The sequence below is a fragment of the Aspergillus eucalypticola genome (genome assembly GCF_003184535.1).
Source record: "Aspergillus eucalypticola CBS 122712 chromosome Unknown BO83scaffold_2, whole genome shotgun sequence".
In the NCBI taxonomy this organism is placed as follows: Eukaryota; Fungi; Ascomycota; class Eurotiomycetes; order Eurotiales; family Aspergillaceae; genus Aspergillus; species Aspergillus eucalypticola.
The window spans coordinates 128,553-156,125 of record NW_020290276.1 but is presented as its reverse complement, the minus strand read 5'-3'; the positions used below and the strand labels follow the sequence as shown (position 1 = coordinate 156,125).

At 49.5% G+C, this 27,573-nt stretch overlaps 12 protein-coding genes across 12 annotated transcripts; 4 read left to right on the top strand and 8 right to left on the bottom strand.

Annotated features, from left to right (window-relative positions):
* Nucleotides 1-255: 255 nt before the first annotated feature.
* Nucleotides 256-1,185, top strand: BO83DRAFT_352125 (type 1 glutamine amidotransferase domain-containing protein; the record flags this gene model as incomplete). Its single annotated transcript, XM_025528978.1, has 1 exon — nucleotides 256-1,185. Exon 1 carries the CDS (start codon nucleotides 439-441, stop codon nucleotides 1,183-1,185), a length of 747 nt encoding a protein of 248 aa, XP_025392531.1. The 5' UTR covers nucleotides 256-438.
* A 155-nt stretch (nucleotides 1,186-1,340) lies between these two features.
* On the bottom strand, nucleotides 1,341-1,838 carry BO83DRAFT_413503 (uncharacterized protein; the record flags this gene model as incomplete). The annotated part of the gene is made up of 3 exons (XM_025534490.1): nucleotides 1,616-1,838; nucleotides 1,464-1,537; nucleotides 1,341-1,394 (listed from the first exon to the last, which is right to left on the bottom strand). Exons 1-3 carry the CDS (start codon nucleotides 1,788-1,790, stop codon nucleotides 1,341-1,343), a joined length of 303 nt encoding a protein of 100 aa, XP_025392530.1. The 5' UTR covers nucleotides 1,791-1,838.
* Nucleotides 1,839-2,400: 562 nt separating this feature from the next.
* Nucleotides 2,401-5,479, bottom strand: agdC (putative alpha-glucosidase). Its single transcript, XM_025537604.1, has 7 exons — nucleotides 5,182-5,479; nucleotides 4,527-5,131; nucleotides 4,230-4,473; nucleotides 4,098-4,169; nucleotides 3,578-4,048; nucleotides 3,421-3,529; nucleotides 2,401-3,375 (listed from the first exon to the last, which is right to left on the bottom strand). Exons 1-7 carry the CDS (start codon nucleotides 5,390-5,392, stop codon nucleotides 2,487-2,489), a joined length of 2,601 nt encoding a protein of 866 aa, XP_025392529.1. The 5' UTR covers nucleotides 5,393-5,479; the 3' UTR covers nucleotides 2,401-2,486.
* Nucleotides 5,480-6,348: 869 nt separating this feature from the next.
* Nucleotides 6,349-8,170, bottom strand: BO83DRAFT_433589 (NAD(P)-dependent alcohol dehydrogenase). The gene is made up of 2 exons (XM_025535698.1): nucleotides 7,751-8,170; nucleotides 6,349-7,682 (listed from the first exon to the last, which is right to left on the bottom strand). The coding sequence occupies exons 1-2, from the start codon at nucleotides 7,915-7,917 to the stop codon at nucleotides 6,689-6,691; spliced, it is 1,161 nt and encodes a 386-aa protein (XP_025392528.1). The 5' UTR covers nucleotides 7,918-8,170; the 3' UTR covers nucleotides 6,349-6,688.
* A 1,572-nt stretch (nucleotides 8,171-9,742) lies between these two features.
* On the bottom strand, nucleotides 9,743-10,841 carry BO83DRAFT_352118 (intradiol ring-cleavage dioxygenase; the record flags this gene model as incomplete). Its single annotated transcript, XM_025528977.1, has 3 exons — nucleotides 9,743-10,163; nucleotides 10,229-10,351; nucleotides 10,400-10,841. 3 exons carry the CDS (start codon nucleotides 10,839-10,841, stop codon nucleotides 9,814-9,816), a joined length of 915 nt encoding a protein of 304 aa, XP_025392527.1. The 3' UTR covers nucleotides 9,743-9,813.
* Nucleotides 10,842-11,818: 977 nt separating this feature from the next.
* Nucleotides 11,819-12,857, bottom strand: BO83DRAFT_374372 (uncharacterized protein). Its single transcript, XM_025530184.1, has 3 exons — nucleotides 12,509-12,857; nucleotides 12,380-12,447; nucleotides 11,819-12,306 (listed from the first exon to the last, which is right to left on the bottom strand). The coding sequence occupies exons 1-3, from the start codon at nucleotides 12,653-12,655 to the stop codon at nucleotides 12,168-12,170; spliced, it is 354 nt and encodes a 117-aa protein (XP_025392526.1). The 5' UTR covers nucleotides 12,656-12,857; the 3' UTR covers nucleotides 11,819-12,167.
* Nucleotides 12,858-15,927: 3,070 nt separating this feature from the next.
* Nucleotides 15,928-17,250, top strand: BO83DRAFT_374371 (F1F0 ATP synthase subunit g). Its single transcript, XM_025530183.1, has 3 exons — nucleotides 15,928-16,485; nucleotides 16,666-16,750; nucleotides 16,811-17,250. The coding sequence occupies exons 1-3, from the start codon at nucleotides 16,224-16,226 to the stop codon at nucleotides 17,058-17,060; spliced, it is 597 nt and encodes a 198-aa protein (XP_025392525.1). The 5' UTR covers nucleotides 15,928-16,223; the 3' UTR covers nucleotides 17,061-17,250.
* A 530-nt stretch (nucleotides 17,251-17,780) lies between these two features.
* On the top strand, nucleotides 17,781-20,072 carry rok1 (RNA-dependent ATPase ROK1). Its single transcript, XM_025536739.1, has one exon. It carries the CDS (start codon nucleotides 17,843-17,845, stop codon nucleotides 20,021-20,023), a length of 2,181 nt encoding a protein of 726 aa, XP_025392524.1. The 5' UTR covers nucleotides 17,781-17,842; the 3' UTR covers nucleotides 20,024-20,072.
* A 48-nt stretch (nucleotides 20,073-20,120) lies between these two features.
* BO83DRAFT_352115 (uncharacterized protein) lies at nucleotides 20,121-20,992 on the bottom strand (the record flags this gene model as incomplete). Its single annotated transcript, XM_025528976.1, has 2 exons — nucleotides 20,681-20,992; nucleotides 20,121-20,582 (listed from the first exon to the last, which is right to left on the bottom strand). The coding sequence occupies exons 1-2, from the start codon at nucleotides 20,879-20,881 to the stop codon at nucleotides 20,121-20,123; spliced, it is 663 nt and encodes a 220-aa protein (XP_025392523.1). The 5' UTR covers nucleotides 20,882-20,992.
* Nucleotides 20,993-21,659: 667 nt separating this feature from the next.
* Nucleotides 21,660-24,799, top strand: BO83DRAFT_77911 (ATP-binding protein). Its single transcript, XM_025537603.1, has 4 exons — nucleotides 21,660-22,069; nucleotides 22,161-23,546; nucleotides 23,596-24,452; nucleotides 24,513-24,799. Exons 1-4 carry the CDS (start codon nucleotides 22,039-22,041, stop codon nucleotides 24,603-24,605), a joined length of 2,367 nt encoding a protein of 788 aa, XP_025392522.1. The 5' UTR covers nucleotides 21,660-22,038; the 3' UTR covers nucleotides 24,606-24,799.
* Nucleotides 24,753-26,610, bottom strand: BO83DRAFT_77902 (S-adenosylmethionine-dependent methyltransferase). Its single transcript, XM_025537602.1, has 3 exons — nucleotides 26,179-26,610; nucleotides 25,849-26,109; nucleotides 24,753-25,760 (listed from the first exon to the last, which is right to left on the bottom strand). Exons 1-3 carry the CDS (start codon nucleotides 26,210-26,212, stop codon nucleotides 24,994-24,996), a joined length of 1,062 nt encoding a protein of 353 aa, XP_025392521.1. The 5' UTR covers nucleotides 26,213-26,610; the 3' UTR covers nucleotides 24,753-24,993.
* Nucleotides 26,582-27,435, bottom strand: BO83DRAFT_384403 (ESCRT-I subunit protein VPS28; the record flags this gene model as incomplete). The annotated part of the gene is made up of 3 exons (XM_025532586.1): nucleotides 26,582-26,986; nucleotides 27,052-27,288; nucleotides 27,346-27,435. 3 exons carry the CDS (start codon nucleotides 27,433-27,435, stop codon nucleotides 26,582-26,584), a joined length of 732 nt encoding a protein of 243 aa, XP_025392520.1.
* Nucleotides 27,436-27,573: the final 138 nt, after the last annotated feature.

Sequence of the window (27,573 nt, the reverse complement as noted above, 5' to 3'; positions counted from 1 at the left end):
CATTTATTTTCATCGCTAAGTGAAAGAATTGAGAAAAGTTGTCAAGGTAGTAGCTGTCTAATGGAGATGCTATTGATTGATACATCATTTGCCTGGAAGTCCATCATCCGAGGTATACCAACCGGAAGCATACCATTAATCCCACTGACTAATGCATACATTTTCGCAATTCAACACTACCTGAATACCTACCATCCCATACCAATTCTATTCAAGATCCAGATTACTTCACTATGCATTAAATCATAATGAACAACGGAGTCAAAGCACTTCTCACCCAACAACCTGTTCCACTCCCTACGTCATCGGGATGTCACCACCACCATCACAATCAACTATAAACACCAACCAACACAACCACCACAGCTGAAACCTCCCATCAACCCCAATTACCAACCACACTACACTACATCAAACAAGCAAAGAAAGTCAATCAAAATGCCTCCCAAAAAAGTCCTCATAATCCTCAGCGACGCGACCTCCTTCCCCCTCCACAACACCTCAACCGGCACCCAAGAACAACCAACCGGCTTCTTCCTCCCCGAACTCGCCAAACCACTCTCGAAACTCCTCTCGGCAGGCCACGAAGTAACCTTCGCCTCACCCAAGGGCCTCACCCCGCAACCCGATCCCAACAGCGAATCCCTCCTCACCTTCGCAGGCAACTTCTACGAACGCCAGCGGGAACAGGACCTCATCGCGCGCATGCGACGCGAAAACGGCTTCTCATCACCCCGTCCCTTCTCCAGCATCTCCGACGACGAACTGAAGACCTTCGCGGCGGTGTTCATCCCCGGGGGACATGCGCCGCTGGTGGATCTCGGTGGGGATGAGGAGTTAGGCAGGATATTGCGGTATTTCCACAAGGAGAATAAGCCCACGGCGGCGATTTGTCATGGCCCGTTGGCGTTGTTGAGTACGAGGAAGGTTGGTGATGGGGAGTTTGTGTATAAAGGGTATGAGATTACGTGTTGGAGTGATGCGGAGGAGAAGGTTATGGAGACGTTGTTGAGGGGGGAGATTGATAAGGTGGAGAGTCAGTTGAGGGATGCCGGGGCTGTCATGGTGGAGGGGGGCAGGGAGAAGTTGGGAAAGACGACGCTTTGTAGGGAGTTGTTGACCGGGGGGAATCCGTTGGCGGCGGAGGAGTTGGGGGAGAGGTTTGTTAGGATGGTTAGTGTTTAACCACCTTCTGTTATGGTTAAGGTTGTAATTGTAGTGTACAATAATTGGATATTCCATTTTTTGTGTATATATGGGTCATATGTTGAACAGTATTTCAATTTCCACCTTTTTTTTCTCTTCCCAAAGATCTACAGTAAGTAGTAGTAGTAGTTGATTCAATCATCATCCGTGTTCTGCTCTGCTTCTGCACTGCAGATGAACTCAGGACCCTACATTCATCACCATCATCATTAGCATGTCACCCCTACCATACTATCTAAGTATTGGTGACAACTTACAATAGTATAACAACACTTGACAGTCCCACCCTGAGGACACTGATCCACCCACTCATATCCCTCCATCGACTGGCCTGCAACAACAAAACACACAATTATTAGCACCCACCCACTGTATCATTTCTCAAAAGTATTCTGCTTCCGGAACATACAATTCTCTCCCTGCTGAGCAATCGAATCTCCCGGCGTAGGAGAGAAACTATCACAGCAGTACGGGCTTTGGATCATGCCCGTGCCGTCCTGCGCCATGAGACAATAGTAGTCGCTGCCGGCGGCGACGAGGGTTGTCGACGCGGCGAGTGTGAGGAGGATGGATTTGAGATGCATTTTTTTTATATAGATTCTTTACTTAATTCGAAATCAAGTTGGATAGAGAAAGATGAAGATGGAGAAATTGATGGTGAAATTCTACTAGTCGGTGAGGTGATCCGGGTAGGGTATTTATTTGAAAGGAATACCCCGGAGAAAGGGTTGTCTCGTGTAGTAGGGATAGATGGGATTTGCAAGGTACGTGCGTAGTATGTACCAAGACGCGTGTCCTGTACTTGCTTGATCCCTTGCGTTGCGGGCTCGAGGCATGGCGGCTGGCACTGCACATGGTATGTATGTATGTATGTATGTAGCAGATTGGGTTGGGGTGGGTGAGGTTGAAATGGGTGTGGATGGGAAACTGTAATTGTTGATTTGATTGATGGCTTGTTGTTGATCCCACGTATTATGCGGCTATTTCTTCCTCTGCAGAGGATTGGACAGTATCCTTTTGGTGGCGCGGCTTGAATGTTCACTGCCTTGGTGGGAAGTACTAGTATCCCTTATCCCTTGATCCCCTGCCACCGGCTTTTCCTGTCCTGTCCCGTCCCTGGCTAGTGGCTACGTGCTTATGTATGCTGCAACAGAGCTTATGCTTATTGAGAGATGTCAATCATCTGGATGAGCTGTAAGGGCACGATGTAAGCGATCTGTCTGAGACACTAATTAACTACTTTTTACTCCCTCTCATCACTACTCTAATCAACGTGTTGACTACTTCAGTTTAAGGTTCACAGGAGCATCAAGTGCGAAGCCCTTGAACGTCCGCGCTGACTTCCCCAACAAGGTACATTTCTCCACCTTCGGCACGGCCTTCTGTCCGAATGTACCCTGGACGTGCAATTCCCCGTTGCTGTACGTGAACTCGAGCTCTGTCACAGATGACGGGTTCAACGAGTCCCCATCATCCAAATACAGACTGCCGGATGCGGTGCCATCCACGTCGGGCGCGATGATCAGTTCGAAACTCTGCTTGCGAACTTCAGTGGTCGTCATGCCGCTGGACATCCTGACAGGGATGATGTTTCCACCGCGAATGTGCAGAGGGATGTGGGTGATGTTGATGTTGCTGAGCGTGATGTTTTCCCCGTGTCCGCGCACCACGGCTCCTGTGTACCAGTCGTAGAATATGTCATTTGGGAAGTATGCGTCGACTGAGGTGGATCCCTCATTCAGGACTGGGCTGACAAGAAGTGCGTCACCGTAGAAGAACTGTCGGTCGTTCGCAAAGGTGTTTGAATCCTCTGGGTACAGGTAGAATTGAGGCTGCAAGAATGGCTCGCCGGTCTGGCTTTGCCGGTGAAGCGCAGTGTAAATGTAATCGAGGAGCCTGTACCGGATGTCAATGGCCTTGCGGGCGGACTCGGCAACCGTGGGCCAGCGGTAGAACTCTTGCGGTATATCGCCTAGCTCGTTGTGATTGCGGTAGAACGTATAGAAGGCACCAAGTGACGCCCATCGGCTACAGAGTTCCTCCGTCGTGTTGCTACCAAACCCGCACACGTCAGCTCCAACCATTGGGAGCTGGAACATCGATGCGAAGGAGAGGATCTGCGCGATGGAGATGCGGTAGTGAACCCAGTCGCTAAGGTTGTCGCCCAACCTGTACAAATCAGCGATGCACTAGCAAAAAACATGGTAGACCTACCAGTGTCCTACGTGCGCTCCAGCACCCGCAAACGTACTGCGAGTGATGACCAAAGGCCTCACATCGGGACGGCGAGCCTGCATAGCCGTGCGGGAAGCAGAGCTCATCACTAAAACTGTTAATGGCGGATCATACATACAAATATTCGAAGACTTACTTGTTCCGTAAAGATTGTGCGTATCGTACTCGGCATACCCCTCACCTGCATGAATGAGATCCGTCTCGATAGTGCTCATACTGAGTACGCCTGCGGCATTCTGGATTGTGTAGGGCGGGTCAGTGAGGTTGCGGTTGGGCAAACCGACCTTCTTCCCTTTATCGCCTTGCGCTCTCTTGACAGATCGCTTGGACGAAGGTTGGAAGTCCGCCGGGAATCCAGGTAGTGGAATCGGGCTGCTTGGCCGCACAGGCGGCGCTGCTGGTGGGAGGTCGTCGGAGATTGCAAATGCAGCCGGGTCAAGACAAGGATACGGGCAAAAGTTGGACGCTTCATTCATGTCAATCCACAGGGCGTCGATATCGACTCCTGACCTGGGATCGAAGAACTGCTGGAATTGCGCAGTCCAGTAATCCTGAGTATCCTCATTGAACCAGTCTGGGAAGACCGTCACACCAGGCCAAACAGCACCTGTAGAGCTTAGTTGATGCTGCTAGGTATGGAAGATGTGCATACTTACCCTCATACAGACTACCGTTCTGATTGTGAAGGAAAACATTGTCTCTTACACCTGTGAGATACGCCGAGTTATCTAGAAAGCACATGTTAGCCGGAAGCTGCAAGAATAGTTGGGTGTGATCCAGTTACTCACTGCTCACGCTCACAGCCGGATCGACCATGACAATGTAATGCTGATCGTGATTGTGGAGGTAGGTTACCAGCTCCCGCATCTTTTCGAGCGGGAATCTCTGAGGATCAAGGGTAAACACCCTCCTCTTGTCCATGTAGTCGATATCTGTCCACATCGTCTCCAATGGGATCTTTGCCTGGCTGTAGTTGTAGACCACTTCGGCGAGTTCATAGACATCGCGGTATCCATAACGGCATTGGTGGAACTGAAGAGTCAGCATACAATTCGGACTACAGAATCAGGAAGAGAGAAGCTTACACCGAAAGTCCAGTAACTTTGCATTGCCGGGAGACCGACAATCTTCGAGTACTCCATGCTCGCTTGCTTAGGATCTTCTCCATAGAAGAAGTAAAAGTCAAGAACACCACCGAGAAGATTGTATTCCAGGTACTGCTTCCCATTTGTGGTCCGGTTGATCTTAATGTCCATACCATTAGAGTTCAGCAGGAAGACTCCATGAGTTCCGGACTTTCCACGGTGATCATAGTACACAGGATGACTGCCGTACAAGTTGGTGTTGTTCGGAGTGCCATACGCGTCGCGGTTCCACATGGTCCGCGTGTAGTTGTACGTTGGCAAACGCATAGGGTCAGAGTGCTCTCCGAGACCATACACGTACGGGTCATCGGGCAGCCAGGTGCGAAGCCTGACATATTGCGACTGAAAAATCAGGGTGGATGCCGAAGAGTCAAACAGGACCTCATCTCCCTTGGAGATGGTGAACGAAAACGGTTCTTCCACATAATCGAATTCCAAAACACTGTCCTCAGAATCCTTGTCACTGCCTACGCGAGGAAGGACCGATTCAGGAACTTGATAGACTTCTTCGTCGGCATCATAGATCATAACATGTAGCCGTTCATCTGGAGAAAGCCGTCAGTCAGGGTCCCTTGATTCATACAAGAACACTCACCGGTCTGATACTCCACAAGCAACTTGAGGTCCTCCAAGTCCTTGCCATAGCTATTACAAGGTGTACCAGCTAGAGTCAGATCCGCAGTCAAAGACCTAGTAGACTTTTGCACATTGGACGCCTTATACCCAGGGCAACTCTGACTGCCTGCCCTGGGACCAATGACAGCAGCGCCCACAAGGGGTAAGAGAAAAAGCAAAGACCCCAACATTGTGATGTTGGCTCTAGGATTACCCCGGACTACAACAAGCCTTGAGTTTGTATCCAAACTGGGAGGTCACAGCAGCTTATATGTGTTTGGGCACGGACTGATGACATTGAATGCATGGCGCCTTGGCTGAAGTGCATAATGTGGCGTTGCGCGGTATGACCGGACCCCGCAGATTCAATCAGCGAAGCCAAGGAATGTAACTGACAAAGAGGCGGGATGAACCGAGCAGTGCGATGAGAAAAAGCAATGTTCATAGGGGAGAAGAGCCGAGCAACGTGGAGACGATTGCCTAAAGAAGACAATGTGAGTCTATGGTCGTCCCATCTCGGTCAAATATCGGGGATCTTCGCCGCTATCGGCTTGGGGCTGATGCAGGGACTGTATAATAATTTCGGGTCACTTACACCGGTTCTCGTCCATTGAATCTTGTGCAGCAGCCTAGGCTTTGGACACGTCTGATCGGTATATCACTTGGTAATGCTTTGGATGGTGGGCCTGATTTTCTGCAGGTAAGCATTGCTGGCAGGGAATAGTAGTATGAAGATGGAACCGAGGAAGTGACGGGTGATGGTGGCTCTCCTCATTCTCCCCACCACGTGCCCCGCTTGACGCCCCGCAAACAAACAAACTGAGACATTCAAAGGATCAGGATCAGATCTCGTTCAAAGAACATGGGCAAAAGTAAATGTTTCTGCTTACTCCAAATCACACCAAGAGTCAGACAAAGCATCGGATGCAACGGACTCGGTCGGCTGATACGTAGTTGTAGCTGATAGGTGGCTCTGACCTGTCAAGAGGCGGTCGCTAATGTAAGTGCTGCAAGCCTTAACAGTTGAGGTGGCAGTGGCATAAGATATTGAGCACATAGTACTATTGTAACACTCGAGGGGCAGCTCGCCCATCTAGCATGTCGGGTACCCTGGCAGAAGCTTGAGGACCTGGGGAGTGCGCAAATGAATGTAAGACCAAGTGTTTCAGTCAACCTACAGCTCTGGGTTACTCTCCCGCTTCATTCTGTGCGGACGCCTGTCATTGCGAGGAGACAGCTACTCTATCTGCAACACATGTCCAAATGCAGATGCCTGAGAGTTGAACATGAAGGAATAGAATTCTACGTGCATCTCTATGCCTCCAGCCAGCAGGGATCTCTAACAACATCGAAAAAAGGAAAACGTTACATGGGATAAACCATCCATCAAGTGTCATCAAAATTATGTGTCATGAATGCGAAAGGTATCCGAGGTGACCAGTCACCAAAAATGTGCAGTTGAAGTATGTTCTCAAGTGTGCGACTGTTTAGATCTTCTGACCAGCGGAAGCAGCCTTCACATCTTCTTCGGAGCTCATGATTTGAACCTTTATGGCACCTGTCTTGGGGTTGGCAGCCGTCTCGAAGGCCTTGATCGCATCCTCCAAGAGGAAGCGGTGCGTCACAAGCTTCTTCAAGTCGATAACACCGTTCCTCACCAAGCGGATCGCGCGAGGCCAGGTGTTGCAGTACCGGTACTGGTACTGAAGGTCAATCTCCCAAGTACTGAGACGCATAAAAGGAACGGTCATCTCGTTCTTTCCGACGCCAATGACGAAGACCTTGCCGCCGAACTTGACACTCCAGATGGCCGAAGCCACACTGCTCTCCACACCAGTGCACTCCATCGCAACGCGAGGCCTCAAAGCGCCAGGCCCCGAGCCTTGTCCATCGTTGAAGACGTTGATGATACCTTCGGCATTCTGCTCAGCAGAGAGGCCGATCTGCACCTTGTAGGTGCGAACGTCAGGGACCAGCGACTTGGCAAATTCCAACCGACCCTCATCAATGTCGGTGATAACGATGGGGCTGGCTCCAGCCGCACGAGCACTCAACAGGGTGATGAGACCAATGGGCCCAGCACCAGTGACCAGGCATGGGTCACCCAAGCGAAGGCCACTACGCTCAATACCCGCCAGAGAAACACTCAGAGGTTCCAAGAGCGCACCATCTTCATAACTCATATCACCGATCTTGTGGCACCAAATAGCGGGGTGGTTGACATAGCGACGCAGCAGTCCGTCGACGGGAGGGGTGGAGAGGAACTGAACATTTTCACAACCGTTGTAGCGACCAGTCAGGCAGGGTTCACAAGCGTTGCAAATGATGTTAGGCTCGACAGCGACACGGTCGCCAGGCTTGAGGGAGGTGACATCGGGCGCAACAGCCACGACTTGTCCCGCGGACTCGTGACCCAGGATGTGGTCTCCCGTGACGATCATAGGCCCAATGCAGCCTGCATGCCAGAAGTGCACGTCGGACCTGGATGTTGATGACCAATGTTTAGCCAGGAAATACGAAGCCAGTCGTGAGAGGGACGGAAGACATACCCGCAGATTCCGGTGCTGCGAACCTCGATTGTAACCTCACCAGGCTGCAATCCTTGGCCGTTCTTGACCTCCTCGAGCGTGGGTTTCGCGTCAGCGACCCACAGGTCATGCTTGGTGTTTGTGAACACGCCAATGTTCGCCTTTTCGAGAACAGTTGCGGTAGCCATGATGACCTAATCGAATGAAGGGGAGATATCAAAGGGAGGAGGGAAAAAGTCGGAAGAGGTGAACGCAAGGGATGAGCAGGATGGGAAAGCAAGCGGAAAGAGGATCTACCGGGCTTAAGTACTTGGTAACAGCGGTCTACCCCTCCATCATTGAAGGACGGGGAAGAAAGGAGAAAAAAAGCTCAGGGATGATCTTTTCTTCAATGTGAGAGGCTGCAAGTAGCTGGTTCCTTCGCCACCGATAGGAGCATTGCCAAATAGCAGTAACGCGACGGGTCCATCATGGGCTTACTGATGGGTTAGAGAAAGTGGATAGAAGCTAAGAAGGGCATTTACCCGGTGGCCCCTCAGAGCGCGGGGTTCGGTCTGGGGCATGATTTATGGGATTCTCCCCCATTGGGCCAGACTGCCCGGCGGTCGCAGTCCAAAAGACCATCCGTGAGCCAGGATGTTGCACTTACTACCCTGGATAGTGTGCTTATAAACACGAGCTTGGTGCGCAGGTAAGCTTTGGAGAAACAGTGGCTTGCCTAGAGAACTTTCTGGGCAGCCTTCCTTGCAATGGATAGGTTGCTCAAGTCAAACACTTATGCTTTCTGTGGAAGCCGACCGGTGGGGGCTCTTATCTCCGTCTTATCGGGGCGTCGGTTCTGTTCCCCCAAGTGCAAAGTCGGGTGTTTTACGGCAACAGGAGTAACTGGTAATGATGGAACAATATTGAAGAGGTTGTTAGAGAAGAAACACACCAGACGATGATTGACACCTTCAATATACACAATACAGTCATCCCTGCTATGCTGCTTCTACATGTTACAATCGCAGTCATTCTCCGATCCAATCCCGCCCAGGAGTTAGATACGGTAGCATCTAAGTACATAATTAACTCGGTTAAATCATCCAGACAAGGTTATTTGATCGGTCTATTCTTAGTTCCCCGTTCGCTTCACCCCAAACATAATCCTCTAGCTACTTCTTTCTCCCCAATCATTCATCGGAAAGTCACGGCTTCCACCTCGTTTCGGATTGCTGACCCAGAAGAGCACACTTCAACCCACTTATTTACCCGGAGTGGCAATTCTCCGGTGGGCGCGACGCGATCCATCCACCCAGTGGTGGAGCATTACGGATGTTCGTATCCACCATCTCATCTTTTTCATCCCTGCTAGTATGCAAGGTCGTCCAGCACTAGGAGTTACGGTTATATTGCGGGTATAATGCTGTTGCTGAGAATATGGCTACATTGAAGTCTTGTCGAGAGTAATTACGATCTATGTGAACCAAAGCATGTGGAACAGGTTCATAAAACATATAATACACCGACATGTTGTATGGTGCAATCGGTTAAATGCCTCGATGGACGATTGACTTGGCTCATAGATTTTTTACTTCCAAACTAATGTTTCTAGCTACAGTTCATGGATCCGTCAACTGCAGCCTTACAGGGTCTTCCTTAAGTCCCTGAATACTGTTTTGACACAGTGAACATCACTCCTGCTTCTGAGATACCGTCTCGCTTTCAGCCGAGAATAGCAATAGTACTAGCTCACAATATCTAGACATCAACATGGATATCCGGCCAGTTACCAACATACTAACATAGAAGATAATATAACGTTTTGATGTAGTTCGAAGCACAAGAGGGCCCAACTGTGGAGCTTCACAGATCCTTCTGGAAGAAGCTAAATCAATCCCTGTCCTGGAGCTAATGGCAATAGTACGTTGATCACTGATTGGTTTTATGACTCGCCTACTCAAGTAAAAGCGAGCTTTGTCTATCATTCAAGCTAGGCGTTTCATATAATTCTATCCAACATTATCATATCGGGTAATTTCATCAAGAACATGGCCATCACACTTTTATCAAGCCAGTCTAGAGCTGTTCCAGCTGACCCAAGTTTATCGAACCGGGAATTTAGGGTCAACAGCTTCTGTATCCACACCAACAGTAATATACCCGATCATTCCATTCCTCACATCAACCCCATCCATGGGAACCACCGACACAATGGCATTATACCCATCGGTATTCTCATTATGGAACGTGTCATCAAGACCATTAACAAGTCTCTGAATCCCTGTCACAGAGGAATACGGCTCCAACGCCATGATTTCCTGCTCAAGTTCCTCGTCGAAGAAAACCTGCCCCGTGCTCACGGTATTCCCACTCGCAAGGGTGCCGTTGTCTCTCAGCACCCAGTCGGTATGCACTTGAATATGAATGTGGATTGATCTTCCGAAGTAGAAGCCTGCAAGTTCAAACTCCTTATATCAGCATGTCAATGTATTCCCAGAGAATTGTTGTACAACTGACCTGGAAAAATAGTCTTCATCTCCACCATCCCATTACTATCCGTCGGCCACATGCCCCGCAACCAAGTCTGATTATCCGTATGAATATCCGACTGTCCAGGCTCAAACCAGGTCAGGTTAAGCTCTTGTAGCGTTTCAGATTTGGATATGTCATTTCGCAGCCCAGTGAAACTTGAATATTTGCCCGTAGCATTGCAATGCCAAACGTCCACCAGCACCCCTTCCAAGGGTCCACATGTCGCCATATCCATCACCCCAATATCAAGCGACAGCGGCACACCTGGCTGATCTTCCCTAATATCCTGCCGAAGTGTCTGAGACTCTGTCCACCAATACGGTCCGGATGTCACGTCGGGCGTGAGCACACAGGTCTCATTCTGAATCGTCTTATAGTAAGGTGCTTCCGTCGTAGCTTCGATGGTCGTAATATTCTGCCGCTTTTCCAAGCTCCTCTTCCATCTCTTTGCGTTGTATTCGCCGGCATGGTGAGCGCAACGAGAAGACAGTTCCTGTCGACGGGAGATTTCGGCTCTCGTGGCTTTTTTATGAGGGCCCGGGTGTGCGATGGCCAATGAGGCTAAGGTAACTGCAACGAGGAAGCTGAAGAAACGCATGATTTGCGAAAAACTAAGAAGGATCCCCTTATGTAGGCTGTTGTGCACCCGGTCAAATCCTGCTCGCTGCTGCTGCTGCTGCAACCTCTTATCATGGCCCTCCCTCGTCGCTATTTATTATTCTCCCGGAGAATCTTCCATTAGTGATCATTATTTGCTCTTGCTTCTTGCGGTGAGACATCGTGAACAGGATTTTATACATCATTGGATGCTGGTTGGTTGAGAGTGGAAGATGATCATTACTTGGGTTGGGCGTGACATGATTGGAATGCTTTATGCTTGATAGGCGGCAAGGGTTAGCAGCTAGCCAGCCACCTATGATATCCGATGTCTTGATAAACGCCCGCGGAATGAAGCAGCAGGTTGCCAAGTAGTATCACTGTTGGATGGATAGTAAATGATCTTCTTCTATTGGTAGATTTCAATTACGTGTTTTGTGTACCTTGCTGTTGTCGTGGACCTTATGTTGTTCTTAACCAGGGTGTTATAGTTTCATTTAACTGCAAGGACATCAAATTCGGAAGTCAATCAGAAAAAGCGTTTGTTAGGCGCTCTCAAGCGCTCGAGCATGCCAGATCCGCTGTGCGAACCAGTATCCAGTTCTTATCTATTGTCCCGCGGGTTCTGACTACTTTGGTAGAATACGATAGCTTCTAACTGGATGACTACAATCCACTCGATACCCGAATCAAGTCGATCATGTACCACGGAATCCAACATATTGCGTCTTATATAGATAACAGTGAGGTTCCCTATGCAGCCCATACTCGGCCTTGTGCTACCGGCCAGCTATGCAGGATACCTGATCTTGACGATATGCACGTAAGGCTCACATTGTTGTGCTACTTGGCATAGGCAGGAAAATAATTCCACTGTGTTCATAGCAGTTCGATATGTATTTGTGCATTAAGTGCCGCGGAATATGTATCCTATGCAAGCCTTCTAATATGTATACCAAGTTTATATAACCAAATAGATCAGGTAATATTGCATTATGCCGTGTTGTAGATATCTTTGGACTAGAATACAGTCTTTATAGTATGAAAGTACGCCCCAAGCGGCAAGGGCGTTGAAGTATTCCCCAAGTGATAGGTGATCGAGTAATCCGAGAGTCTTGCATATAACATAACCAATAATAACAAAGTATCATACAAAACAACCATGACACAGAGCTTATCTACCATTGACATGTCCTCCGTCAGGCAAACAAGCTCCCGCTCATCCATTGCGCCACAACATCACATTCAGTATAGTGGTATCAAGTTCGAACGTGGCGAGTAAAATGATAAGAACGAAAAGAAACATGATCGTAGACGTTGGTGTTCTTTACCAACCACCGGGGCCACCGGGGCCACCAGGACCACCAGGACCGCCAGGACCTCCCGGACCGCCAGGGCCACCAGGAGGTCCGTCGGGACCACAGCAGTCATCACAGCAGCAGAAGCAGTCGAGGCAGCAGCAGCAACTATTCAAGACGCATGGTTAGTTGCAATCTAACGGATGTACTGTAGTCAAGGGTTCAAGTAGTGGTTACTTACTCGTCACCGCCAGGTCCGGGGGGAGGACCACCACCACGAAGGCTCACATCCATGTTGTTGTTGGGAATCTAATTTGTTCATGTTAGCGTCAAGAGACAAAGAAAGCTTAGGATCAGGATGACACCGTACAGGTTGACCGGTAACGACACCCTCAGTGGTAGGACCGGCAGGGCTCTGAGGCTGAGTCATCGTAACAGTGTTGGGGTCCCAGGTGGCCTCAGGGGCCGACTCCTGTTTGGAGGACTTGAACCAGCTGAGAATACTGTCGCCGAACATTGTGAATTTGGTCTCTTCTTTTGAATTCTGGTTGTATGAAGTGCAGAAAATGCAGTATAAGAGAAAGACAGCAAACGTAGGGGAAGACCTGGCTTAAGAATCAAAGGACAGCAGGTAGATGGGGCCCAAAGCTATGTAAGGCTATCCATTCAGCATCGTTGTTCATGAAACGAGCCATACTATGAAGAGTTAGAGAGCCCAATCAAGTGAGTTGTCTTCCTCAATTCTGATTCTAGAATTGGACCATGGTCTACGGTGTGGAGACCCACTGATCTTGGCTTCGATGGGCGTTACGTATACACTTGTTAGGCAGACAATTTAGTGTCCAACAGCAAGCATTTGTGATGCGCCTTGTCATTGCTTGTCTAGTACGGACTAAAAAGGGCTAGACTAGGTATATGTGCAGGTTCAAGTAGGGGCGAAATTGAGCCTGTCTGTATGCCTCGCGACTGATATTTTGTGAACATCATGGAGTGGTGCCGACGACGGAACGGATCCAGAATCAATAGAGCAACTCAATTTTCCGCCGATGAAAAAATAGCAGGGCAGATCAACCGGACAATTTTCTGTGGAATGGCGAAGAGATCATCCTATGCTCAGCTGCCATAACCTTATTGATGTGGCATGGGGGATAAAGCTTAATCCGGCTCTGAAGGCTTGGTTTTGAATATACACAGCAGGAGTTCTGCGCCACGCAGTAAAAATAGCCTCAACTGGGCTTTCCTGCCGGAGATGATGATGTAGGTGTCACACCAGTCGCACGATCAGGGCGCACTGCTAATGCAAAGCCACCTTTGATTGCGTCGTGGCGCGACACGCACAACAGGTGAAGAGAAATCCTGAAGTTGGTGGCGCTTCATGACTAAGCGGCATGTGGATCTCCGAAATCAGGCATTTCACGTGACTATCAGGAACACCAACCATTTTTACCAAAACCCTTCCATGGATCGGTCCACCATTTGTTCTCATCAGCAGATCAGAAGCCATGCGTTGAACCGAGAGGGCTGAGATCGACATTAAACAACAAATATGACCCCTATAAGTCCACAGTACATTCCCGATTAGACTGCTGGTCGGCTAAAGCAATCAGCCACAGTGGGAATGGAATTTAGGACACTGAATAGTCCGACGGTCTATCTTTTCACTTTTCCTAATCTGGAAGTCCTGGCACCAAGACTGCTTCGATCTGATTCCCATACTAATTGTACAGCGTTCGCCTGTTTGCCTGATTATGAGCACTAGTGCTTCCTGATATGGGCAAACGTGTGCTCGGATCCATTGCTAAACGGGGTCCCATTGCTAGTGAAATTGCACTCGAGCTGATCCTGATAGCCTACCGAAGAGTAATCTAAGTGACTTAATGTACTGGTACTACTTAGGTTTCCGCTTAAAGTAGCAGTCGACGAGAATGTGGTTACTTCTGGGCTGAGATACCGGGCCCTACAGGAGAAGAGCGATTTCCCAATACGTTCAGTAGTCTGAAATCTAACTGCATGAGAAGATTCGTCGACTTAATCATGAAAAGTGTATATCACATTAGTATGTTGATTGCTACTTATAAGTCATAGAAGCTATTCACAGAACTCTAATACATCCCTCCATTACCCCCCCCAACCTCTCTCTATATATATCATCAATGCCTTCATCACCATAAAAACCCTCAATGCGATTCCAATCTCTCAGCACACACCTTCGTTACTTATTCGAATTGATCAATCGGCCCCAGTATCTTCCTCCCTAGCAACGAAAGGTCATCAAGAAAGACGGTTACTCTTCCGTCTATTTGAAGATCGTCGACGAGCCGTTGCCTGACGGCTCCATCTGAAAGCTGTGGAGTCCGGCATCTAAGCCAAATACCGGGGGCCCTTGCCATAAAGAAAAGCGGCTTGAGTTCTCCTACTCACTACCGTTATCCTAGTATCCACTACCCCCATTGAGGTAGCCTGAGAAAAGCCCGTGGGTCCAAGCTAGGTTTACGTACCTTCATTATAACAGAGATATTTCCTACCATCGATATCGCATGGATCATATCTCCTAGCAGAAAGGACTTCAGGGGCTTTGCCATATCATCTGATTTGAGTAGCATTATAGAGCTGGTGTGCTGGTGTGCTACTCTGGGTATTTGGTGAAGTCGAGAAGCTGCTGTGATAGGGGGGTTTGGTGTATGGTATTTCATAAAAACTGGATGTGATTCAGTACATACGTCTCGTCTCGTACATGTGCTGGTGTTGTCAGCAGTATGTACACCTGTTTCAATCATTTCGTATAGTGGTCTGTTAGGCTGCTAAGCTAAGGAGGCTTGTACGCAGAACAACTAAGATAAGAGCGCAAGAAGGTAATGTTACATTTGAGGAAGTGTGCTACAGTGTTTCAAAGGGCAGCTGTCAGACTGTGATCCATTGAATAATTGCTGTGTGTTCAGTGACTACGATAAAGGCTCCTAAGAGATGAAAAGCTATTGATGCTACCAATCGAACAATGATAATCAGCATCGCCAAGGCTTTATCGGAACAGAAGGCTGCTTTCATCTCATTGTAGTGGATGCCATGGATGACAGACAGCCGGGGGCTTGAACCGATATGTCAAAAGGAGATGCAATACGAAGAGAATTGATGGTCTCTTAACGATACTCGTTCGATAATGACTTTGTTAGCATAATCACTGCTGGGGTTTGTCCACTGTCGAAAATACATGTGGAGCCCTATACACATCAAGGATTCATGTCGTTAGCAAATCTGAATGCTGCCTTGTACCCACAGGTGTTGATATCTCAGGCGATTATATATGCAGGGGTGTTTGAAGTGTTTGACATTCAATAGCCTGTCCGCTTAACCACCACAGGTGTTTGAAATAGAGACCCCAAACTGGTCCTCCTAATAGATTGCCAGACAGCCGGTCACGCTATATACTCCTCCATGTTCTCTGGTTTGTATGATAGCGCCGGTAACTGGCTATAGGTGATATGACTGGCTCTCGGTGGCTGTCAAGGTATAGTGTTAGGGAATAGGTTGAAGTGGATGCGACGTGACAAAAAGCTTGATACTCCTTGTTATCCAGTCAGCCACCCACCGAGGATTCCAATTTGGCATGGAAGTGCTTCCACATGTGGTGGGCACATTATGTCTATCTTTGGATTAGCCAGCTCAAACTGACGTGTAGATTGCGAGGTAATTAGCACGGCCATTCGGCAGAACGGAAGCCTCGGATGTTGTAAGGATACACCGGGCCACAGAGTTTGACCAAGTTAATGTAGATGTAGTATCAATGTGCGATTGGCCGAATTGATAATTGGAAGAAGCGAAATCGCCAAGTGTGTTGGATTCGCAAAGATCGAGTTGGTGTGATGGTTTGATAAACAAGGCATGAGCGCGAGTGCACGTGACACGGAAGTGGAGGCTCTTCCCTGAACTTCCCGACTTCAAATCTCAATTCTGGTCCTGCAATTGCGCGACGATCCAGTGTCACCGGCTCTTGACCCTACCGCCATTGGACTCCTCTGTCCTCCACCTGCGACTTTTCAGAGTCATTCTTTCCTTTTAGCGTTCTATCTCCCCCAGTGGTCTTCAAGATGCCCGCCACGGCGTCCCGTGCCGTGCTTCGGCAATCGCAGTTCCTGACCCGCAGGTCTGCGGTCAGGTACGCTTCTTCGACCTCCGAAGCCGCCTCCAAGGCTGGCGAGACTGCTTCCTCTGCTGCCTCGAAGGCGTCTGAGGGTCTTTCTCGCGTCTCTTCGACGGCTGGCCCCGCCATCTCGAACGCCGCCCAGGGTCTCGGTAGCGCCCTCAGGAAGGTCGGTGGAAGGACCGGAAAAGTCATCGCTTTTGTCGATTGTAAGCGGACTCTCCATGTTATTTGCAACAAATAACCCCTTCGAATATTCATTGGGATGATACTATGACGGTGGCATTGCCGGAAGCCGTCATGTCGTGATTCACTCTTTGAGTGGAGCCATCCCCGGATTTTTGTTATATCTTTTGGAGCATTGCTAATCATCTGTCGTGTCAATGCAGCCATGATACCCCCTACCGTCTACTACTCGAAGGTCGGAATTGAGCTTGCTAAGCTGGTCTTCCGTGGCCAGAACATGACTCCTCCGTAAGCGCCCACAACTAATCTGAACGAACCGTGACCCTTGTCAACTAATACGGATTATAGCAACATGGCCACCTTCCAGGCTTACTTCCAGCCTCTGACCAACGCCTTCCGTAACCCTGCCGCCTTCAAGAATTCCAGCTTCGCTCCCTCGAACATCATCTCCCGCGTTCGTACCGCCAACAAGAAGGAGATCGCTCTGGCTGGTGTCACCGCTGCGGAGATCGTTGGTTTCTTCACTGTTGGCGAGATCATTGGTCGGATGAACATCGTCGGCTACAAGGGACAGCCTGAGCACCACGGACACCACTAGATAAATACCAAGCACTCGTGACTTAGCCTGTCTTCCTTCCCTTTCCCGTTTTCCTTTGTGCTGTACTATTGTATGATAGACGATGGAATAAACTGTTGTCTGAGGTTGTGCGATACGAGCAATTGGGCACGTCTCATTTGTTTTTGTCTTAGATTTAGGTTCATGCATGGGGACGACTATTTTGTTGAAATTCTGGCTACTCAAGGGGAGATGTTGTAGACCAAGACCATAGCAGGCATCCTGCTATCAAAGCGGCATTGTCTTAGGTGATTGATGGTCGTATCTCTAAGCCCTATCTTAAGGCTATAAGCATGGTCGTATTTCTAAACCATGACTATCTTAAGGCTATAAGCATATTACAAAGTTCAATCGGTCTGTGCTGAGAGTCGGTCATGACCACGACACTTGAGCTCGATTTCTGCCTCAGGTGTCAATAGGATACAATGGACAATTACATCTGAAGTAAGCACAACGACTTTCAAGCCCATTACTGATAGACGTAGCTAGTCCCATAATACCAAGCGCACGAGCGTTAGACCAAGCAACTCAATATCTTGGACTTGATGACTGAGAGCTTCGAGAATTATCCGTTTGATGGAGGTGAGGGTTGCTTGCCTCTGATTGGCCCGTGCGGTAAAGAATTTCAGCATCGAAACTTTTTCCTCATTAAGTCCGACTAGTCGACAACCATCAATATCAAGCTCGCGATCGCTGGGACTCGGACGCTCGTGTCCACCTAATATACCTAGTCGCATGGACTGTTAGTTCATATATATTCAAAAATGGATGCGTTCAAGTTATTGACAAGGTCCACCAAATTCAAGGCTGGTAATACCCTGTCTTCGACCCTGCCTTCCAAAGGCAAGGCCGAGAACCCCCAGCTTTTCCGTGACGAAAAGCTCCTGGAGTCGAATGCTTCCGGGAAAAAGAGGAAGCGCACGCAAGCCGCAGGTGATTCGGATGCAGAAGATGGCAATGCTGGCGATCTAGACTTCTTCGGCTCAGGTAAACGGTCTGCGGCCAGCGCATCGGCGAAAAAGGATGAAGATGGACCGTCTGAGCAGAAAGATGCATCTGATTCCGAAGGCGATGATTCGATGGATGAAGTCGAGCGCCGGACGATCTTGAACTCGCACAAGATCAAAGTCACTGATATGCGTGATTTTGAGGAAGTCCAACCCACTCAGCCTCAGAAAGAGGAATCCAAAAAGAAAAAGAAGAAGAGAAAGCAGCAGGAAGAGGAGCCCGCTCAGACGCTCACTAAGAAAGAGCAGAAGAAAGCCCGGCGGCTGTTTCCGGAGCCCTTGGTTTCCTTTAAACAGCTGCGCACGAAGTACAACATTTCCCGACGACTTGCGGAAAACATTGCTGAGCAAGGCTTTACTGTCCCTACTGAAGTTCAACTAGGAAGTCTTCCTCTTTTGCTCGGAGACCAATCGGTGGCTCAGAAGTCGGGCACTGAGAAGACTATCGAACCGGATCTTCTGGTCGTTGCGCCTACAGGAAGTGGCAAGACGCTATCATTCATGATCCCGGTGATTAACAAGATTGTCCGGCACCATCACGAAGAGCCGGAGGAACGGGGTATCCTGTCTGTTGTAATTGCTCCAACAAAAGAGCTTGCTAGCCAAATCGTCAACGAAGGCCGAAAATTAGCTCTGGGAACCGGTGTGAAGATCACTCTGATGAAGAAGGGCATGCGTGTGGTAGAGCGCGATGACGAAGACGATAGCAAAGACGTCCTGGATGAAGATGATTCGGAATCGTCGGGCTCTGAAGATGATGAAAAGGCCGGAGCAAAGAACAGCAAAGGGAAGGCGCCCGTCACCAAGAGCGACATCCTCGTAACGACGCCATTGCTTCTTGTTAACGCGCTCTCTGCAAACCGGACCAAGCCATTGGCGACTCTCCCCCTGGTGAGAAACGTGGTTCTCGATGAGGCGGATGTTCTCCTGGACCCTCTGTTCCGCGACCAAACACTTGACATCTGGCGCTCCTGCACGCATCCTGAGCTTCGAGCAAGTCTCTGGTCAGCCACGATGGGGTCGAACGTCGAAGACCTCGCCAAGTCAACGATTAAGGAGCGGAAAGACACTCTAAGCGAGACCAAGTCTTATCCGCTGCTTCGTCTGGTGGTTGGCCTCAAGGACTCTGCCATTCCAAACATCAAGCACAAGCTGGTTTATGCTGCCACTGAACAAGGAAAGCTGCTCGGTCTTCGTCAGCTCCTGCACCCCGCCGCAGCATCATCTACGGACATCCGTTTACGCCCACCTTTCTTGATCTTCACTCAGACAATTCCCAGAGCAGTTGCGTTACACTCAGAGTTGCGCTACGATATTCCTCCCGAGGCGGGTGGCTCGTCACGTATAGCTGTCCTCCACTCTGAGCTATCAGACGGCCAACGTTCCGAGATCATGAAGCAGTTTCGAAAGGGTGAAATCTGGATCCTCGTCACCACAGATCTTTTGGCCCGTGGCGTTGACTTCAGAGGTATCAACGGGGTTGTTAACTACGATATCCCGAATTCCGCTGCCGTCTACGTCCACCGTGTTGGACGCACGGGCAGAGCTGGCCGTGAAGGTGGCATTGCAGTCACATATTACACCAAGGAGGACATTCCTTATGTCAAGAGCATCGCCAATGTAATCGACGTCAGCGAGAAGCTACGGGGCACAAATGAAGAGAAGTCGGTACAGAAGTGGCTGCTGGACGCTCTTCCGGACCTCAGCAAGAAGAAGAAGGAGGAGCTCAAGAAGCACGGCGTCAAGGCCAGGCAGACCCAAGGCACGAAGGACGACAAGAAGATGAGAATTAGTACCAAGAGTGGTTACGAGCGACGCCAGGAGAACAAGAAGAAGGCTCTCATCTCAGCCAGCCGCAACAGGAAGTCTCAACCACAGTCAGGCGCAGACTCTGGCAGTGACGACGACAACCAGGGCTGGCAAGGACTTGAGGACTAGGCTCCTATGGATGTGGGTTGTGCTTAACCCGTTGGTGTTTCTGTACAGATATGAAAAGTCTACCTTACGATTCCCCAAACCAGCACTTCAATATAGATCACGAATTATCATTTTTTGTTTTTTGTACAGGCTGTTCAATCAAGTTCCTCTTCAATCGCAAGGGTTGGAAATCATTATCCAATTTGCCCTGTTCCTCCAATACACGCTCCAGATCATCTCCATCGCGATCGTAGTAAAGCGCCCAACAGCCATCGTCTTCTTGCACTGCCACAAACTGCCTGTTCTCCTCCAGTGTCACCGTGGTCTCCTCATCCTCCCAATCCCACGGGCCAACAACATGATCGCAACTCGATGACCGGTTCCCATACTTCATTTCATGTGTGTTACTATCCGCGTATAGCCAACCCAACATCGGCGGGTTATCTGAAATGGTGGTCGCCAAACCAAAACCCCGCTTGAGGTGCTTCATATGGTCTGGCTCTGGGTACTCAATATAAAACGCTGCCGCGGTGTGTGCGGGGACTTTTCGCTTCGAGGGCACAGGATCATCGAGATAAACCTATTAGATTAACATAAATCAGTCAGCTAATCAGACTCACTTTATATCCAAAAAACAAAGAATAAGAACTATATCGCAGCGGAAACACTTGATCGTACCTTAAAGTCCCTCAGCACCACCCGTAACCCTTGAACCTCATCATCAGGTTCCTCATTTGGTGGTGGTGCGACATCAATATTAAACTTTGCCATGCGTCGCTCATCATTCTTCCTCTCATTTGCTTTGCGCTGTTCACTCACCCCCATGGCCACGCCGGTGACGGTGGGGATGGCGGTAATTGCTAGGAGACCGATAACCATGTTGATTGCTAGGTTCTTTGCGTTTGTTGATTAAAGATTGAAGGTGAACAATTTGACTAATAGAGAAGCGGTATTTTGAGTGAGCTAACCACTGAGCATCATATTTGTTTGTATTAAGTACAGGCGTAGAATCCAAATATCACTTATCGCTGGTGGCGGTGCCGAGCGTCGTCATATGTCATCGGTGGCTGACCGGGTTCGCTGCCTGATTGATGCCTGGCTCATCGAAGGCTCCAGCAACTACTCCTTGTTGTCTCCACCCTCCGATCTATCCATCTACATCCTATGCGCTTCCCTTCGCAAGTCAACACGGAGAGATCATGACTCCTCTTCTTTGGAGCATCCTAGGAGAGGGTTATAAAATATGCCAGACATGCGCTCTACCAATGTCTTGGTAGCCAATCATTCTTTGGCATTTTCAGTGGCCTCCCAAATATGGACGCTGACTCGTGGGACGTACTGAGCCCGCGTTGTTATTGGCTATGAAGCAGTCCATACCATGTCGCAAGGGTTATGCGGCTGAACCGCCCTGCGATTTGAGATTACTGAGTATTTGATATACGGAGTGGAAGCTTTAGGTACTATTATGGAATCCCTTCCATTCCAAGACCGACGTAATCATCCAACTACTATGATACAATGTTATGATTCGACTGCCATTGTGAATTAGTCTAAGCTCGCAGTTAGTTGTGTGGACTCAACCGTTGAAACTGGTCGTGCTACCTACCATAGGTATGTGGCATTCAGGGTCGGGAATGCTGCAGAAATCTAGCAATGTCATTACCTGGAGCTCTGGCGAGTCGGTTGTTGTTGGGCGAGACTTCGTGGGATACAACTAATCAACATCATAGTTTGAGCCAATTCAGCTCGATTACAGGCATGGGATCGAAGCTATGCATACTGTAACAAGCCGACTCGAATAGCTTCAGGTACCAGCTGTCGCTGATACCGTCGCATGATTCATACGAGTGTGGTGCAGCAGCAAGGGGCAGCAGTTCCAAAACTGTCTAAAACAGGAATCAATCGCCTCTCACAGTGACAACCCTGCCATTCTCTCATATAAGTCTAGGTAAGCCATCAAATATCCTTGGAATGAAGACCACCACCATGTGCAACTCTTCGCATTCGTCTGCGGCTCAAATGAGGACCTGATTGTGATGCCATCCACAATGGTCGATGAAGGTAGAGGTAAGCCTAAAGATTGTACTCCCTCCTAGTGTGATCTTTGTTTACTCGTTTCTATTGGCGTCTGAGGTCCGCAACGATTAACTTTACCAAGCACTGCACCGTCAGCATCCGTATGCCCTTCCTGCCTGGTTTGTAGCGGAGAATGTTAAAACCAAATCAGAGCATCGGACACCAATCCGTCTACATCAAAGTAGTAACCTTAGCTTTCAAAGCGATAAGGAAGTTGGTCCCTGTACGGATACTAATGGAGACGGTAGAAGCAAGAATGGGATTGACGAGGACCAGACTGAAACCGCTGATGAGTATGTCTTCCAAAAGAAGCGATACGCAGAACTATATGACCTTGCTGCTGCTGCTCTACTCAGCAAGACTTCGTTTCCCAAAGCGAAGCGAGGTGGCATATGGCCTTGCATGGCGGTGGAAGTTGAAAGTTCTGCCTGCGCTACAGCCATCATAGAACACCTAGCAGGAGATATGGGTGCATCCTGTATCTCGGCTGGGCCCGAGGATCTGTATAAGCTTGCTTGTGAATTTCATCAACAAGACGAATCGGCTCGGCATCACGAATGCCGCTCTTTTTGTGCAGATCCTGTGTGTCAAAGTGAAAATAAGCCGTCAATCTTCTTTAAAGAGACGGTAGAGACTACAGACTCAGCTATCGGTCTCAGTGATGACCATAGCGACACTGACTACGCTATAGTCGAGGATAGAGATCAGATGATCAAATATCATTTTGGAGACGGAAACAGTCTACGGAGTCAGTGCTCAATAGAATCTATTCTGAATGCTCATTTGGCGAAGATTGAACAGAAGCCTTCGCCATCTGAACCCCGGAGCACGGCCTCAAGACAAAGCAATCGACTTATACTCCACCTTCGCAACTCTTACGAGATTGACTGTATATCCTACGGTATCATTCAAAGCTTCAGAAATGCCATCATGGAGCGTTGGAAGAATAATGAGCTTGTATTGCTTATCATCAGCGATATGAACCATGACTCTCGACGAGAACTTAATATCACACCTTCTTTTATTGTTTGGTTCGATGACCCAAAGTCATGGAAACACAGGATTGCATCAGAAACAGAGAAGAAACAGCTCGATATTGCGAGAAGAGCTAGAAGACTGAAAGGGTCTATACGAGAAAGGCTGCCCATAGGCTTCGCTTCCGAGTTGCTATCCGACGCCGTACACTTGGATATACCGGATACTTTGTTAACCGATTTCCATGATGATATGGACTACACGCTGATTGCTTGTCAAGTTTTGGGGCGGGTTTGTGTCAAAGGGGTACTGGAACTGAGTGACATACTCGAAGTCTTGCAGCGTAATAGTTGCGAGCAACCGCAGCCGCCAGAACCCTCAAGAACTGAGCCTCTGGAAGTTGAGGAGCCCGGCTTCTCCGAAAAGGTGGATACAATTAGGAAGAGTTGCAACAAGTTCGAGCTAGGGCTCTCAGAATGCATCATCGACCCAGGTAAGGGCGTCTGTAGCCAAATTCTGACCGCAGGCTAAACGGGTAGCAGAAACTCAGAAACACGCCTACGACGATATTATTCTGGAGCATAATGTGAAGGATCACATAAGACAATTGGTGCACTTGTCAAGAACCCAAATTGAGGAATCCTCAAAGACACCTCCGGAACAACCTAGGCCTACAGGAGTCTTACTTCATGGACCTCCTGGCACTGGGAAGACCCATCTAGCTCATGCAATCGCCAACGAGTCCAGAGCGACCATGCTCCGGCTCAAACCAGCAGACATCGTCAGTGATGTTGAGGGGGATGCAGAGAAAACGATCCATGCCGCATTCACACTAGCCAAAAAGCTATCGCCTTGTGTTCTGTTCATTGACGAAGTCGATGCCCTGTTTTACCGTCGGTCCGCTGACGATCAATCCTGGCGACGAAGGGCCCTGGCCCAGTTTCTCCAAGAAATGGATGCGCTATCCCGGGGTGAAAACATACCCTTCGTCCTCTGCGCGACAAGCCGTCTCACAGATCTAGATGAAGCTTTCCTTCAGCGTTTTCCCAAAAAGGTTATGATACAACCTCCAGGCGAGGAAGAAAGACTTAAGATTTTGCAGACATTCCTCAAGGAATCAGAAATTGACCCTCAAGTCAGCTTAAAGACCCTCGCACGTCAATCAGCCGGTTTTTCTGGCTCAGAATTGCGGTCCCTCTGCGGACAAGCTGCGTTGCACTCTACTATAGATGATACGCTTTCGCAGTCACCGGGTAGCGAAACCAGATCCCCGACCAAAGTTCAACTTAAAGCCCAGCATTTCGCCGAGGCTCTTCGAGACATCAGGCCCAGTGTGTCAAGGGGTTCTCAGACCGACATAGAAGCACCCGCTCGGCTCGTCACTCGTAATAGTATGAAGGTATGTCCGCCTAGCACTGAGATTCTCTGGTTTGATACTTATTGGGTTACATTGTTGTAGTCTAGTCAGAACGGAAGGAATGCGAGAAAAGCGACAGTTGAACCATATATTCCAGAGTCCCCTGTATCAGACAACGAGACTGCTTTTCTTTAGCCGTGACAAAATAATGGGGATGCTTATATTTGGCAGGAGCTTGGCTAGACCAAACCAAGGCGACTACTTTGGTTATAATCCCCAATTCTGTTCTGGAGACCTGCAAATGCGGGTGAAACATCATTGAAGATAGGGGGATAGGGCATATTGCCCGAGTTGGCAGCCTCGCTCTGAACAACGCAACCATTCTACTATCTTTTCTATACCATTACTTTGCAAGCATTTCCAATTGAATAATGTTCCATGTATAACGGATCCGTGGCTCTATTCTAGCATGTTGACTATAGTTCTAAGCAATCAATCAGTCTACGTCTAGACTCTATCATCGTGTCTCGTTTTTCATCATGACGTCGTGGATAATATCTTTCCCCACACTCTTCAGACCTCCCTAGAGCTTCTCGCTCCATCCCCATACCGACCACCAACACTTCACCTCCAACGCTCCCCCATCCGCCGACTCCCAATCGTCATAGCCTATCTCCTCGCCCTCATCCACCACCGCCAGCCCCAACCGTCCCATCCGGTCCCGCAGCTCCTGCACCTGAGGTAGATACGCATCCCGGAGTGGCATTTCCAGCACAACACGGGCATCCAGCCCCCTACTCAGCCAATGAGTGATCGTGTCGACCAGCAACTTCGGGTGACTAGGTGAATACAACGGATCCGCAGCAAGGATGAGATCGTACTGCTCCTGTGCAGTGGGCAGCGGGTCCGGGGTATCAGTCCAGTCAAGAACACCCGTCGTGACGACGCCGCCTGTCCGATTCAGCAATTCAACGTTGAGAGCTGCGTTGTGGGCTAGGTTGGGCACAATGTCCGGGAGATCTGTGAGATGGATGGTGGCTGATGAGCCGCGCAGTGCGGCGAAGGAGAGGCCCACGAGTCCTGTTCCGGCGCCGAGTTCGAGGGCGCGGAGGGTCTTGTTGTTGTCTGGGCGGGGTTGCGGGGTGGTGGATGTGGTAGGGACGAGGTTGGGAGTTGATTCGAGAAGGTTGTGGAGGCGGCGGGAGAGGAGGTATGAGGAGACCCAGGTTTTCATGCCCAGGTTGTCGGCCGTTAAGGAGGGTTCGTGGAGGGTCAGTGTGAATTCTTCGCCTTCGAGTCCATCGGATGTGGTACTAGGGATGCTAAAGACTCGGGACATGGCGGGCATGGCTATTCGCTCGAAGAGCAAGACATCATGTTAGATGCGGCAAGACAATGGCGCAATAAGTACTACAAAAATAATATCAGTTCTGCGTACCGGTTCGACCGGAGCGCTCGCTGAGTCGGGCTGCAGCGGCGTCCCAGACGGCCTCCCGGAGCTCGTCAGTGTCGAGCCATGCTAGCGGGCTGGCAATGATAGATGTCAGATAGCGGGTCACTCCGGCTGGCTGCACAGTCCGGCTCTTTGTCGCTTCATGGGCTACGGGCCCGAAACTCCGCGGTTTGACTGTTAGCAGGTCGAGGGCTTGGATGAGCTCCGTGCCGGAGGGTTTTGTATGGATCTGGGGGAGATCGAACACTGAAGCAGGCTTATCAGTACATTATCGCCCCGAGATGTTAATGGGAAGTTCCGAGAGAGAAGACGTACCGTGGAGAGGCTCGTCGGGATCGGCGCTTATCATGGTGCAGAAGTTCTGAGGGCTGATTAGTCCGACTACGGATGGTGATAAGTCTATGCGGAGAACGAGAAATCGAGGCTCCAAACTTATATCGGTGTGCCTGTGGCAAAATAAGATTGGGCGATTCTGGATGCAGGGCAGCAAAAAAAAAGTCGTGATTTCCCAAAGAGGAAAGGCCGGCGGGGACTGTTCCGCGGATCGGATTCGCCGCCCCAAAGATGGGCCGAGATCGAGATAAGAGCATGGATCAATGGCAAACAAGAACAAGCAACTTTCTAAAGCAATAGAACTAATCTCGACTTTGGTATCGCACCCCAGACGCCAGACACCATGCCCCACTAATACCCAATGAATAACTCCTGCAAGGCAAGTTCAACCCAAAGTGGCCTTGAATCCTAGGTATGCTTGCTCAATGTCAAACGCCAACTCCCGGGCCTGGTCTTCACCGAGTTCCTCAGTTGCACGCATCTGATTCAATGTGATCAGCCACTGGATAATCTTGCCCCGGTTCTCGAAGTCGACATCGGTGACTTTATTGACGGACTGGATCACTTCCGACAGAAGCGGGTGCAGTGCGTCCTTGGACACCATGTTCAGCTTCAGTGCATCCAAAAAGGTGATGAAATTCTCGGTAGCCGTCAAGATCAAGCTACCAGATGCTCCTGCAGGTCCTGCAGCTGCTGGAGCCATGTTCGCGGCGGGTGTGCTGTGGGAGGCTTGTTCGACTGTCGCGGGGAGGCCGATGCGGAGACGTTCAGTGGCGCGAGGGCATTCCAGCTACACAGGATCAAGCCGAATGGTCAGACTCCATCGTACAATAAGTCCATGATGTTGGTACTCACCTCCCAGGTACGTTTGAAGGTCTCTAGATCGACAAACTCGTTCGCAACAGTCTCATCACCCAAACTGGACTTGTACTGTTTCAAGAGCCGGGTACATGTCTCCGTGTACTCTGCTTCCGTAACCACATCTTTGATATAAGCCTTCTCCAGGCCATCCAAAGTCACGATAATACCGTAGATCTCAGCCAACGACTCGTAGAGATCCCGCTCCGCCGCGCTGGAAGCTAGTTTTACTTCCTACCGCAACCGTTAGTCGGTGATCTAGCAACCCTCTTCATCCTCCAGGCGACTCACTTCATCAAGGTTGATAGACGCCGCCAACGCCGGGTTTGGCGTATAGCTATACGGCGTAGGGGCGTACGCCAACGGTCGCTGGGTATACATGATGGTGCGATGAGGGGAAGAGATGATTGGCATCATCGCGAGGGGAAGTGAAGGCGGTCACCATGACGGGGACCCACTCACCGCCCCATTCTGCCGCAGGATGTTTTTTTCGTCTCCAGATTTTTCTTGGGCGGAATT